This window comes from Ambystoma mexicanum, chromosome 8, assembly GCF_040938575.1.
Source record: "Ambystoma mexicanum isolate Mex_15411 chromosome 8, UKY_AmexF1_1, whole genome shotgun sequence".
Taxonomy (NCBI): domain Eukaryota; kingdom Metazoa; phylum Chordata; class Amphibia; order Caudata; family Ambystomatidae; genus Ambystoma; species Ambystoma mexicanum.
This window is the reverse complement of record NC_090929.1, coordinates 327,166,152-327,181,288: the sequence shown is the minus strand read 5'-3', so window position 1 is coordinate 327,181,288 and position 15,137 is coordinate 327,166,152. Positions and strand designations below refer to the sequence as shown.

At 44.9% G+C, this 15,137-nt stretch overlaps 1 protein-coding gene across 2 annotated transcripts in view; it reads right to left on the bottom strand.

Annotated features, from left to right (window-relative positions):
* Positions 1–245: 245 nt before the first annotated feature.
* Positions 246–15,137, bottom strand: part of TRUB2 (TruB pseudouridine synthase family member 2) — a 273,827-nt gene continuing 258,935 nt past the window's right edge. For both annotated transcript variants that reach the window (XM_069609748.1, XM_069609749.1), the window contains 6 exons: positions 8,667–8,741; positions 8,214–8,275; positions 7,913–7,994; positions 5,854–5,926; positions 3,845–3,981; positions 246–1,317 (listed from right to left, as the gene is read on the bottom strand). In XM_069609748.1, the coding sequence (XP_069465849.1) occupies positions 998–1,317; positions 3,845–3,981; positions 5,854–5,926; positions 7,913–7,994; positions 8,214–8,275; positions 8,667–8,741 (749 nt within the window). In that variant the 3' untranslated portion in view covers positions 246–997. The remainder of the gene's footprint in view (positions 1,318–3,844; positions 3,982–5,853; positions 5,927–7,912; positions 7,995–8,213; positions 8,276–8,666; positions 8,742–15,137) is intronic.

The window sequence follows — 15,137 nt, the reverse complement described above, 5'->3', positions numbered from 1 at the left end:
AAAAACTATGCTATAAGAAACACTACACATCAGGTCAATTGCAGACTGTTGGAAATAATGTGTCCGTTGCAGAGGTTCCCTATAGGGGTGCAATGTAGCCTGCTGCCACCAGATGAAGAACCAAGGGTACCAGCGGCTAGTGTCATCCTTGGTACAAGGTCCCTCAAACTTTAAAACAAAAAGCATCCGGTAGAGAAAAAGATCCATAGCACACCAGATCTGTTATACAAAGCTACATCAAGTGATCTTTGAAAAAACAGCATTTATATTATTACTGTTTTTAGGCAGAGTAAAAGGCAGAGTTAAGTACATGTAAAAAAAGTAACAGTAGCATTATTGACAAACAAAAGTACTTCCAAACAACCTAGGACTGTTTTCCTTTAAACATTATCTTTTTGGAACGTTTTCCTGAATAATTTTGTTTTTAGCTATCAGCTTTGAAGTGTAGTACAATTTTTGTCAATTTTTCGCAGGACACTTGTCAGATTTGTACAATGTTCATCCATCGCAGCACTTTTTGCCGAAAAAACATCGAAAAATATGGTTGGGGTTCGGGGGTAAGGGCATTTAAGTGGTGGTATGGGGTATATAGGATCAATAATAGCTTAAAGCAAAGATAATGGAAGCAACACTATGTTGTAGTTTGCCATAGCCCATCTGTACAACATTGTACCCAACACTACTTGCATGGCAATCACAGTGAACTATCACAATGTTGTAAAGGTCCAGATAAAATACTGCCAAGGGGTGGGTGCACATACCTATTGCGCAAGTAACGTGGTGACATCAAGAGTAACATGGTGGGTGACATCAGTGGTGGAGATGTCAATGAACGTGGCGCTGCTTGCATAAAGTGATGCCAAAGCAGGCGCAGCGTGAGAAGTCCAATGGCAGAACTCAATTAGAGGCAGCTGCTTTGGGCATAGTAGGGGGTAATTATAAATCTTGCTGATCATGGTAACTCTCCAGCACGTTCAACCAAGGTATCTGAAGCTCCCTAGATCTCCTGCTGGGGATCAGCTCCATGTACTATACTTGGGTGTGGCCCATTCCTTTTGCTAGTACTGCCACTAGAGATTTGGTCCAGGAGCTGGTCCAATTTATGCAGCTCCATTTCCACTCGGGGTCTGGAGTCCTCCAATGCCTTGAGGATGCTGTCGAGGTTCCACTGTGTCCTTAACAAGGCATCATCCAGTCGGAAGAAGCTGTCCCGTGTCCTGCGCACTTGGGTGCAGACTGCTGACGACTTGAGCTCCAAGCCAATCTCATGCACAATCTTGCGCAGGTACTGCTGGGTTTCATTCAAGCACTGGATCTCTGTACAGAAAAATAATGGAATTCAGAATGTTGCACAGCAAAAAAGGTCATATTACTCTCCCAATTGGGCTAAAGTTCTATTTTATGGCCTGGCCGTTGCACAGAATAGGCTGTAGAGCCCTGTGTGACTGATTGCTGTTTTTTCGATTTTGATATGAAAACATAGACCTTTCATAACACTTCCATATGTGCAGATCGCCTCTTTACTCCTAGTTCTTAGTGTAATCCCTCAAATAACTTGCCCTGCATCCCAGCCATTCAGCACATCATCCTATTTAAAGACACTTTCTTAAAATGAAAACCAGACGACGATGTAGAAAAAGTAATCCTTCAAAACTATTACATTTCATTAAATACAGAACATGGAGTGCTACTAAACCATTGATAAATGTACCTACAACCGTTGTCTGTCCCCTGTCCAAATGTGTTGAGCAGCCTTTGAAAGAACACTCAAATAGGTGCGGTTTTGAATGACTCGGGTTAAGGCCATAAAATAATTTTGCATGTAACATAACTGCTAGATAAATTACTTTCAGCCCAGCAGAACACTAAGCTTGTCACATACGCAAAAACGGTTATAAAATCGATTATGCAACATTTTCTCTTGCCAGTTTAGTGCCCATGCTCTCTCAGGACCACCATCAATGTGCGGAAATGAAGGGATGTGTGCACCTGGTAGTTCCCCTACATCTACAGGTGGATGCTACTTAATGGATTAGCGCTGAACAACTCAAAAACTGAAATCATGATTGCGGACAACATATAGGCCTTGTAATCTGGACCCTTCCTACCAATCCTTCAAAGTGGCTGCAAAGGTCAAGACCCTAGCTGTTATGCTGGATCAAGAGCCGAGTATGAAAGCTCATGTTAGACATCTCGTTTCATGCTCTTCCTACTACCTTAAGCTCTTAGCTCTTATCCGTCCTTTTTCCTTAACCTGAGCAGCTGTGCCACTTTGGCTCGTGCCATTATCGGGTCACGCTTAGATTACTGTTCAAGCCTACTGCAAGGCTTGGGTCAGGGGGAACTGAACTGACTCCAGGTGGTTCAAAACAACGCAGTCCGAGAAGTCTCTGCATTGGCTTCAGATTGATTGGGGAAACTAATCATCTTTTGTACTCTCTGTATCATGTACTCCTGCCTCTTTGGGAAGAGTCCTGCTTACCACTGCTCCTTGATGGGTTGGCTCCCTGTTAGACTTACATTAAGGTCTAACAATTCTGGCCTACTTCTGACTCCGAAGGCTAAACTCTTTATTGTACTGGAAGGATGTTTTCCAGTAACAGCTCCTCGCCTTTGGAATGCACTGCCGCCGGATTGGAGGTCCTGTTCCTCACTGGTGTCCTTCAAACGCAGCCTTAAGACGACCTTGTTTGACTGAATCATCTACTCCATCTCTTTGTGTTTTTGGTTGTACGTTCCTGTCTGTGCTTCTATGCCCAAGGGTCTCGTTCCAGCGTGTTACAAATAAAATAAATACATCTCCCTCTAATTGAATTTTACTCTGGCCTCTCCGGGTACACATTTCCACTGTGCTGAAAAAGAGGGGACGAGTAATCAGAAGGTTCTGTGTATAGACGGTGGGGGGATAACGAGGGAAGAGTGAGAGAATTGCTTGCTTGGGATCATTTTTCCCTAGTCACCCTTCTTACCTCCCCCATCCCCTGTAACTAAAGTTCTAATTTCCCCCTCAGAGGTGGCGTCTTTTCTGTCCTGTGGCCAAGACGTTCCATAAATCTGGAGGGAGAGGGGTGAGGGTCTACAGACATGACGTGTTTATTTATTGGAAAAATAACAAATAGAAAACAATGCCTGGAAGCCATTACCAAGACGCTCCACAGAGAAAAGGTTCACATATTGTGAGTGATTGTCTAAGTGATGCACAATGGACTATTCCACGCTGCTTAGGAGAGACCTCTTTGGTTTCAGCTCCCTCTATTGCCAAGGGATTTAAAAATCCTACACTGGAGCCAAACAGAATAATAGAGAAGCTCTTAAGATTGAATAATAAGCAACAGAGTGCTGTACCAAAGATTATTATAAGTAGCACCTTGAACAACATGTTCTCTTTTCAGGAAGCTCCCATGGCATGTCAATCACAGAACACGTCAAGATGCATGCCTGGAAAACAGGGAACCCTAGGAATGCGTCCCCCACCCACTATCCAAATAAAGAATGCATTGCTGCCTTTTTCTCGAGATCAGAACTTCAACAGAATCTACAGTTTCATCTCAGAAACAGCTCTAAAATGGTACACTACTGTGTAATCATGATAACTATCTCTTCAGAGCGGCTTGGAGTCAGTGGTGCACAATACAAGCTCAAATGCTTCTGATGTTGCAGAACATCCAAATTTGCTGTTACACCAGAAAACACAGCTGTCTCTGTGCACTTACTCAGAAATAAGAACGGAGAGAGGTTGTTGGAAAGAGGTGACTGAAGATATAATTAACAGAGCTACATGGGGGAGGGAGGCAGACAGCCCCCATTACGGTGTACAGAAACAAAGCCCGATTCTTACACATACCCAGTGTGAACTCCGGAGGAGCAAAACGCAAACAACGGATTCCAGTGATTAGTGGAGGGGATTTATCCAAGGGGCGCAACAGCCCTTTTGCTGCAAGCTCATATGCCTTCTGGCTCTGCAGATCTACCTGAGAGTACCTGCAGGAAATGAGCAAAGTAAAATCAATTAACAGAGCAGCAGTAAGGATCATGACAGTACAAATAAAACGGTTTGAACACTGCTTGTCTTGCCGTGCAACAGAAGGAACATTTCTGTACTGCTGTAGAGTAATTAGCCATGCGCTATTGGACATCTCACATTGCAGTTTTAGCTTTTCGGTAGTATTGAGTCCGTCCATAAACCTACCATGTACATACAACTGTCAGTAATCTTTCTTGCGGGAGAGGGTCAAGGGTGTGGAGCAAGAACTCAAAATAAAAAATAGAAACAGTAATCCCTAAACCTAGTTTACCAAAAGCATATACATCCAGGAAAACCCATTCATGCTTTTCCAGCACTTAGAACCGCTGTTTTCGTAGTTCACTTCAAACGAGATCCACAAAGCCCCCTCCACTACACCCACTTCACACCCTGATATTGCAGTATATGGAAACTGGAGACTTGACAGCATACCTCAATTATTATGGTCAGCACCATGCAGATATCTTCTGCCTACAGCTCTCAATGTGCCTCCACCCTTTACTGCAGAAAATGTGACACAGTTCTGCCAATGTACCACAAACAATCCTCCTTTTATGACGACTGAACCAACATGCCACTGGAAGTTTTTCTTTCCCCAGAAGCGCCCCATGATGACTCACGTCTGCAAACCCAAAAGACCTGGCCAAAGTAACTCAATACCAACTTGAGCATCTTCTATTCCAAATTGGAGGGACACAGCTTTGTCAATAAACAACAATCCTCACTTTGCATCATTGCCTCTCATTACACTGTATTAAAGAAAAGGTAGCTCCACATGAGAGATGCACTGCTAGTGTAGAAGTTTGAAGTAATAGCAATGGAGTAATGTAAGATCAGAACAGTGTTACAATTACAGAAACTGGAGAACAAGGGAATTGGTGTTGAAAATAATATATTATATCCTTGTAGGATGTATTAAATCTAGTCTGCCGACACGCGTTTCGACCCACACCAGGTCTTTTTGAAGGCAAGACGTGAGTATTATATGTCACTGTCAGATAGACAAGACCTTCAAATGGCTCAGCAAGGATGATTATCTATGGTCGAGAATGCGTGATAATTCCTGGTATATTATCCAAATGAAAAACCGGTGATGGCTGGGGTTGACTGCCTGAATGAGAGTATTACCTGTATCTAAGTCGCACCCACATTGGGAAGCCTATATCCTGGAATCCATTCCCAAAATCAATTAGAGCTTCGATTCGAATCGAAGCTCTAGCTGATTTTGGGAATTGATTCCAGGATATAGGATGAGCCATTTGAAGGTCTCGTCTATCTGACAGCGACATAATACTCACGTCTTGCCTTGAGAAAGAACCGGTGTGGGTCGAAACGCGTGTCGGCAGACTAGATTTAATACATCCTACAAAGATATAATATATTATTTTGAACACCAATTCCCTTGTTCTCCAGGTTCTGTAATTGTAACACTGTTCTGACCTTACATTACTCCATTGCTATTACTTCAAACTTCTATACTAGCAGTGCATCTCTCATGTGGAGCTACCTTTTCTTTAATACAACGTGGTAGTAGGGTTGATGTACCTACTAGTCCCACAAGGGTGCGGCAGCTAGCACATTAATCTCCAATATTGCATTATTTACTACTTGCCCAAGCGCTACAGATACCCGGTACACCTCGAAGTCTTTGTGTGTTTTAGCATCTCATTACACCACTGACTTCACAAAGCTCAACCAGATACGTTTTGTTTAGTTCACTTTCCTTGCTGCGCAAGCCAAGCTTCATATATGACAGTTGGACACGTGCGTTAGTTGCTTAACAGAATTTGACTAGAGTGCCCATGCAGGGTATAGTGTCAGGATCTTACGCAAGTAGTGCCTTCTGATGGGTGCCTTGGATGACGGCCAGAATGCGCTCCAACTTGTCTCGAACAATGTGATCTGGAAATATAAAAGGAAATCCAGGGAACTCAATCTTCGCAGGGCCATGGAGCATATGGTTTAACAACCTTGTAAACCTCGGTCATATTTTAAGTCTTAGCAAAAGGACAAACAAAAAAAGAGGATAAATCAAACACACGCATCATTGAATATTTCAAAGGGGGCTTGCCATTATGAGGTCAAGAAGAAAAGTTCTGCTGTTGCCCAATGGAAAAAACATACACCCTTAAAAAAACGACATGGTTTGCTCTTAAAGAGGGATGTTTGGGTGGTGCTTAAAAGCGTTTCTGCACAACACAACCTCAAAATGTTCAAATTAAAGATTGCACAATTGTTGTACTGTCTTATGTTTTTTCTCTAGGAAGCAGAGCCAGTTTAAGGGTGGGTGACAATAAGCTATTGGACTTCAAAAGTTTTAAAAGTTAAGATTACTAACCCATAAAGGTGGAAATGTGTTTCTAGGGTGACCACTAGACGGAATCGGAGCTTGTTTTTTTATTTTTTTTTTTTTTAAAGAAAACTGGTACACACCACTTAACCTGCTTGCAGCCGATGTTCAATTCTACATTGTGCTGAAACTATTCGATTGAACTCTTGCCATATACATTTGGAAATTTGACCTATTATATTCACGCACCATCAATATATTTTCTAAACACAGAGATACAAAAATAGTTAAAGGTTTCAAGGTTCCACTCTTGCTTCTCCACTCTTTTTGACTGCTTACTCTTTTCTCTCCTCCTCTCCCTTCTCCCTTTTCCTATCTCCTCCCCTTACTTTCTTCTATGCACTTACTCTATCAGAATTGTCCCTGGACCGAATATGATAGTAACCTCGTCTGTTTCCGCCATGGGCGTAATTTTAGGGGGGGGGACAGGGGTGTTTGTCCCCCCCCAACTTTAATGGCACACCATTTTATCCCCATTCATTTGGCTTGGGCACCCTTTCTTCAGATGTCATGTCCCCCCAACATTTTCAGCAACGTTACTCCACTGGTTTCCTCCACCCTCCCATTACTGTTTTTTCCTCCCCTCCAGCACTATCTGAAATGTCGTCAGGCCTAGTATGATAGTCGCTTGTTTTGTTCCTCCCCTCCCTTTCTGCACCCCTCTCCCTCACCTTTTGTTTTTCTCCGGCTAAACCAGAAATGTCGTCAGGCCTAGTACGGTAGTCGCCTGTCTGTTCCATTTCCTTCCCACACTCCCCCTCCCTTCCTTATCTATGTCTTAGCTCTTGCACTATCTGAAATGTCGTCAGGCCGAGTACGATAGTTAATTTCACATCCTTACTGTTCATGGCCTGTAAGAATGTGGTTGTATTTCCCCTTGTTCCCTCCCTTGCCTTGAAGCGCTTTGAAACACATTGTGTATAGGCGCTATATAAATAAACGATCATATCATATCCTATCATGTGGTCCAAGAGTAGCACTTCAGGTTTTAGGTTTTAGCGCCCGGGTGCCCCGGTTTGGTGCGCTTTATAAATGGAAAAATAAAAAAATAAATGTGCATACACAGAAACCGGTTTCACTGACAGTTTATTCTGTATTCACATCTTTCTTAAGAGTTAAAATATAGCAATAGGTCTTGGTTTAGAATTATTCAATGGTGTCATAGGTTTACCATCAACTCACATTTCTGGGTAGGATATATTGACTGTAGAAATTCAAGTTACAATACCTGTGACTATAAACTATAGACTGCCTATAACTATTAAGGATACCACATCAGCAACCACATCAGCATGCTCTCTGCAGACTACATTTTATAAAGCCAGTATTATCAATTATGACCCCAAAATGGATGTGTATTGGCATTTAAGAACTGGAAATATCACCCTGGTAGCCCACACAATTCAACCCAGAGCAGTTCTGTTGTTTGGGGCACTAGAGTAAGGTTACAGTGTACAAAAAGGATATTGGAAGGGGGACATGAGCTCATGTTAGATCAATGACTATCCTGAACTCTAGAAATATAGAAGGGAGCGCACCATAGGTGGTCTTCTCTACAAGGCGGCCGGTATCAGAAAAGTCATCTGTTGCTTTGCCAAATACACCACAAACTGTGTAATCCTTAAAGAAAAAGAAGAGATTGTTAAGTGGATCAAGGACAAGAATGTTTTGAGTGCATTTGAAAGCGAGGAGGGAAATCTAGAGAGGTGGCCTGAAAAACCCATGCTGACCTTATTGGTTAGGTTGGGCGCCTTCATACAGTTAACCAAATCACACAAGTCCAGGATCAAACATTTTCAAGAACACAGACACCGCTTGTCTGCAACAAAGATTCCATACCTTTGTAAAATGGCCGTTGTACATTTCAGTTAGTCTCTTGGCCCCATCACCCACTCCAAGTACTGAAATAACAAGCAAACAATGAATAATCTTAAACAGAATAACACTGCAATGAATTCAACATATTCAACTCATGGTGCATACTCCCACACCTCCGGCTCTGCCAAAGCAGCCCCCTTGCCATCTATTAGTGTTCTTTAGGACTGTGGGCAGCACACAGTTATTCAAATGTACCTCAATCTTTCCCTATAGATCAACTCTGTACTCTACTCATGAGCAAAAACATACTTTAATAAATAATACAACATGGTGTTATTTGGACTCACAACATTATAGCACAGAAGATAGGACAAGCAAAGACAAGAGAATCTGTAGTTGCACATAAGAGGGAATAAGAAGGAAAAGGCCAGTCATGCATCTTTGACTGTACAATACTGGTGCTTTAATACTTACCAAAGACCCCAGATGACCTAGTATCCAGTCTCTGCCCAGTTCCAATTTTCAAGTGGGTATAGTTTGGTCCTTTCACTGCATGGGGAGTAAATGATAGTTTGTGTATGTTTTTGTAATTAGTTATTGTTAATTAAGTGAATGAGTTCAACAAGGAATTTTTCTCCAAACAATCAAATAAATAGGCAATCACACATATACATACAAATACAATAAATATGAATTAGTATCAAACTAATCACCAAACTAAGGAGTAAAAACATTATTAAGCATATGGGTACAAATACAATAATGAATCATTGATATCAGTTCATCATATTAGACGGTGAAAAGACATTCTGAGAAATTCATTACGATCAAAATAATCTAAAAGCGTCAAATTCATATCCACTTTTCCATCATAGTACAATCGTGAACTAATATACGCTAAAACACTTCATAATACTAAATATATTCCCTTTCAATCAGTAAACCTAAGCACGATAATGGGAACAACTCTTTTAAAAAAGCTCAACACTGCAAACCTCCAACCATTTAAAAAAAACCTATTTTTATTAAGTTTTGAACAACACAAGCTTAACTGGTTATCATCATTGATACGGTGTCCAGACATTTGGTCGACCCAAAACTGGCCGAATGACATTTGGTCGACGCAATTTGGTCGAAAACCAAATGGTCGAATTATTTTTTTTATTATATATTTATTTTTCGGGTTTCCGTTTTTTACAAAAATGGGTTTTTAGAAAAAAAGGGGGTAGGGGGGACCCCCCCCCCCAAAAAAAAGGGGTGAAAATAAAAATAAAAATAATATTCGACCATTTGGTTTTCGACCAAATTGGTTCGACCATTTGTCTGGTCGACCAATTTTTTTCGACCAAATGTCTGGTAACCCATTGATACGTTATACATCATTTTTGCGTGTTATCCCCAACTCTTCCTCCCCTTTCCCGCCCAAGACCACACTCTGTCCCTGGAATCCGTCAATCAGACTCTGGTTGTGGGCTACCTGCTTCGTCCGTGGTAGCTTTGTCCGTCCTCGGGTTGAATAATGGCACTGAGCGCCACCCACTGTTGCAAATCTTCGCTGATGTCAAGTTTCTGTTCTCAAAGTGCGTTCTCCCACACCCCCGATTCCACCGCCACCCACTTGCGAAGGTCCTCCCACCACAATACCACATTTGGGCTCTTGGTGTTTTCCCACCCCATGGCAATGTGTCTTTTTGCTAATATGTATATCAAATCCTTTAGTTTGTTCAATGGTTTGTTCTTCCGGCTTTTCTTATATCTGCCCAAGATGCATGCGGCCGGGGTTTGTATGTCCAGGTCAATGTCTGCCACTGCCACCTTTGCGCTATTTGTGTCCAAAAGGATTGTATTTCCCGGCACCCCCAAAACATGAGAGTCATTCCTGCACTTGATTCGTTGCATTTAGGGCATTCTTTGACTCCTGCCCCCTTGAACCTAGAGATCACCTCAGGTGTGAGGTATGCTCTATTGGTGATGTAGAACTGTATGAGCTGCAATCTGGCATTTCTAGATACCTTTTTGTGATATTGGGCCATACTCCTGTCGTAAATACGCAGCTACCGGTTCAGTGGCTATGATATATAACATGGGGGAGAGTGGGCAACCCTTTGGTGTGCCCCTGTACAGCTGCCATCTGTCATAGTATGTTTTGTCCGTACACACTCTGGCCATAGAGCCCATGTATATGAGTTTAGTCCATTTTAGCTTGGCCCAATCCCCATTTTCATCATAGTGGCATATAGCCAGTTCCATCTAACTGAATTGAAAGCTTTAGTGGCGTCTAGAGATGCCACCGCGCATTTTTCAGGCCTGCTGCTAGTGCTGTATATGACATGGTGAAGTCTATGCAAGTTTTCAGACTTAGTCCGCCCTGGCACATAACCCGTCTGATCTTGATGGATCAGTCGAGGGATTGCTTTACGTAGTCTCGCAGCCAGAAGTGCCGTCAGGATCTGATTTAACATGGACAACGGCCGATATGAACTGCAGTCCTCTCCACCCCTCCCAGGTTTTGGTAATGGGATTATTACAGCCTCCTTCATGGATTCAGGGAGGGCACCTGCCTCATCCGCTGCGTTATATACTTTAGCTAGGAGTGGTGCCAAAACGTATTTGTACGCCTTGTAAAACTCTCCTGGGAGTCCGTCAATTTCAGGGGCTTTCCCAGATGGAAGGGATCTTATGGTGACCAGGACTTCGTCCGGGGTGATGGGTTCGTCCAGGGCATCCACCATTTGCGCATCTAATTTGGGTAGCTTAATGATGTCAAGGACATCTTCTATTTCAGCATCTGTGGCCGAAGGGGTATTGGCATAAAGGTTCTGATAAAAGGCTATTTTGGTTTGTGTATGTGCTACTTTGCCCTCTGAATTTCAGACTCGGCATATGGGTGCCCTAGGGGCTTCTCGCTTATATAGCCAAGCTAATAATTTACCTGGTTTATCACCAAGGGCATGGCTCCATTCAATATGTTTTGTGTAGCTACGTTTTCCCAGTTTTTCCCAACAAGTTAATCAAGCTTGTATAAGCTCGACTTCTTTCTTCATATGTTCAGAGTTTGTTTTGGCCCCCACTTCCAGTTCCCTTTCAGTGTGTGCTAAGGTGGTTTCAATAGACCTTTGGGCTCCCCCTATGGCAGCAATCATTTTTCCCCGTAAGACAACCTTATATGCTTCCCAAACCGTGCCAACGTGTCATACGCTGTTCTCATTTATTTGCCAGAATTCTAGCATGTTTTTTTTTATCTGTTCACGAAAGGCTGTATCTAGCAAGGCCTCACGTCTAAGCCTCCATGTTGGCATGGGGGGTCTGATTGCAAATACCGTCCAGGTGGCCAGTAGTGGGGCATGATCGGATAGTACTCTAGCCAAATATTGTGCATCTCCAAACATAGCTTGTTGCTCTTCACTAATGAATATATAGTCTAGCCTAGTGTAGACAACAGAGAGTATTCATTTTCTCCACCGCATGCTATCAGGATGCTGCTCCCTCCATAAATCTTTTAACCTGAGCTGTTGCGTCAGTGCCGCTAATATTTTAGCAGGTGGGGATGGGTGTGAATGTTTGTTGTCTGATCTATCTTTCCGGGGCTCCATAGTGCAATTGTGATCTCCACCCCATATCAAGGTACCATCTCTGAACTGACTCAGCCTTTTATATAGTGATCTGGAAAAAACTGTGGCGTCGTTATTGGGGGCGTAGGTATTGATTAAACAGACCTCTCTCCTTTCTATTGCGCCATGTAACAAGGCCATTCGTCGTTCATCGTCAATTTTCGTGGTGATAGTTTTAAGAGAAATGGTAGGATCTACCCAGATCAGGACCCCCCTGCCGTATGTGGAGAATGTGGTGCCTATCAATGTACCTCTCCAAGTTCTGGCTAATGCAGCTTGCTTACTTGCATCTAGGTGGGTCTCCTGTAGCAGGGTGATTCCGACCTTATTCTGCTTTATGTGTGCATGGATCCGGTGTTGCTTGACAAAACTGTTCATTCCTCTGACGTTCCACGCCATAATTCTTATCTTGTCAGCCATAGTATTTTGAAACCCGTGTGTTCTTGCGGGTGGCGCATTCTGCGTCGTCCCGTCCGGATTTGGCAATCTGTGAAGTTCTGGGTGGTCTTGTCTTTGTCTGTTTTGTTCTCCATACTTGTTTATCAACTCCCTTTTTCCCTCCCTCCCCCAACCTTGAACTCCTGTGTAACAAACATTGTCCAGAGGGGTTTCCCCCCTTATGACTATCCAGTTTCCGCTCCATTCAACCTTATACTAGTATCCTGGTGCCCTACGGGCAGGTTAACTATACCCAAGTAACTTCCGGGGCCTAAGAGGTCTGCTGTTGTCTACTCACTCATTGGGAGCAGACCACCTCTGGCGTGGCTCCTGTGTCTGATTAATCTTGCTGTGCATTGGTATAGATTCAGTCTGTTGCTTGGGTGAGTTTGGTCTGATCCCTGCAATTATTGAGTTTGTCTTGCATGTGACCTTACTGGGCGGTTCTTGGCGTATTCTGCGTCCTTTTGTTTCAATGTCCTGAATCTGTTCTCCATCCATCCATTCTCTGGCCTCAGCAGGTGTCTCAAAGAGAAGCGCTCGATTATTGTCCAGCACTTTTAATGTCGCTGGGTATAAGAGCATGTAGCGTAGTCCTGCCTTTTTCAACCTTGCTTTTGTGTACATAAATTGCACCCTCTTCATTTGAACTTGGGAGGTGTAATCGGGATATATGGCAATCTTTGCTGAGTCTCTTTGGATCTGGCCTCCCGCTCTTGAAAAAGCCAAAATTAATTCTCTATCTTTATAATTAAGCAATTTATTTATCACCGGCCTGGGCGGGGCTCCTGGCAGCGGTCGTTTAGTGAGGGAGTGGTGTGCTCTTTCAATGGTGAAGCCTTGCGAAAGTTTATGCGCTCCGATCTCTTATATCAAGAGGTTCTCTACATAGTTAGTAGGATCCGTTCCCTCAATTCCCTCTGGCAGGCCCAAGATCCTAATGTTATTCCGGCGTGCCCGTGCCTCCGCTTCTTCAGCTCTGTCTTCTAGAAGCTTTACTTTCCGTACCAGTTCATCTACATCTTTCAAAAGCTGGGTTTTAGCCTCTTTGTTTTCACGAACCTGGGTTTCAAGCACGTCGCTGTCCTTTCAGTGATACTGCGGACATCTTGTCTCAAGAGGCCCAAGTCTATGGCCACTGCATCAATTGTATTCTCCATGGTTGTCTGGAGCATCTTGATAGCCTCTAGTATCTGTGCGTTTCCCGGTTCAGCCGCAGGAGTTCCGTGCAGCGCCATCTCCGCATCCGTATGAATGGCGTCAGGTCTCGTTGGTCCTCCGGTCGCAAAGGTTTCCATGGTGGTCTGCTTTTGTTTGGCTTTCGCCTCCTTTGTGGATATTGTGACGAGGGCAAGGGGTTATGTGGGTCTCCAATTCGGGCAGTGCATTCCTTGCAGAATCGGCGCAGCTGGAGGCCAGCGTTGTTTCCCTTCACCTGTCGTGGGTGCCTCATTAGTGTGGTGCTGTGTGTTGACTCCCTTATAGCTCTGGGATGCTGGATAACGTTCAATGTAGCACTCCAAGATTGTGCCTTATTTGTGCAGCGGAACTCCATTGCGGTTTTTACGTATTTTCGTTGCGTTGGGACAAGTGTGCTCTTTCTGAAGACGTCCTTCCGCTAGTGCAGCATGTGCCAAAAGTCAGCCGCGCTCAATGTGCTAGGACGCCTCTGAGCTTGCAGGCCGTCACCTCGAGGCAGTTGGCATCAATTCGTCCCCATGGTAGTCTGGCCACCGATCCGCGTTCTCCAACACCCAGCGCAGGCCAGTGTGATCTGTAGGTCTTATTGTGCCTTATGTTATATCTCTTAGCGTGGGTGGTCTCTTCTAGGGTTGTGGGCACCCCACACAGGCCGGATGGCGCTGGTCTACTAGTGCTCTTGTGCCCGCTACACGTGCTGTCGCTATCTGGGAGGAAATATGCCCCCCCGTGGCAGAGACTTGGCTCCCACTCCAGTGGGTGTGGGCACCCCGCCCAGGCTGGATGGCGCTGGTCTACCAGTGCTCCAGTGCTCGCTACTCGTACTGTCGCTATTTGGGAGGAAATACGCACCTCCGTGGCAGAGACTTGGCTCCAGCTTCAGCGGGCCTTACTGCTTGTTCGGCGCCACGGGGCAGCCGCTCCGATCCCTGTGCCAGTTCGTTCCCTCTCTTCTTACGCTGCGCTACTCAGGGGCTGCTCCCCTACTAGCCGGCCCCAGCCTGAAGTCTCCAGCACCCACGCAATTCAATTGTAAAAGTCTTTGCACCCTCTGTGTTAATCAGAGTTCAGCAGGGGGGGGGAGCCCGCTTCACCCTTAGGGCGGCAAGGTGTCCTGGTCCAGCTGGGTCTCCTTTCCCCACTAGCTCCTCACCACTTGTCAATGGCTCAGCCTGGTCTCCTCGGTCCGCTCCCATGGTGCTCGCTCCCCGTTCTCCTTCGCAGGCCTCCTGTTGCTTGGGATCCACGGTCCCAGCTCCGCTGCTGCTTCTCCTCAGGGCCCGGTTGCTGCCTCCCACTATCTGGGCGCCGCTCCTCCAAGTCCTACCACCCTGGCACTTGTGCCACGCACGGCAGTCAACTCGCTGCACTTTTTCTGGTGGCTCCGTCCACTCGGTCTCTCCAAGCCGCAGTCCCCTCACGGGGCTCCTGGGTCGTTGGTGCAGGGCAGCTCAGCTAGGCGTCTTCGCTCCTGTACCCCTGTCTCGGCGTTTTCCCACTTAGGCTGAACGTTTGGCTGCTCTCTGGGTTCTCGATCTGCTCCTCTGCTCGTCTGGACCCGCCCGTACCCAGTGCATCGGCCCCGTACAGTCACCACTGTACTGCTTCGTTCTCCTGAGGCACCGCCGCCATTTTCAGCCGAGCTTCGCAGGACAGTGTCTTTAGCCGTTACACGCCGAGTAGGTCGCTCTGGACA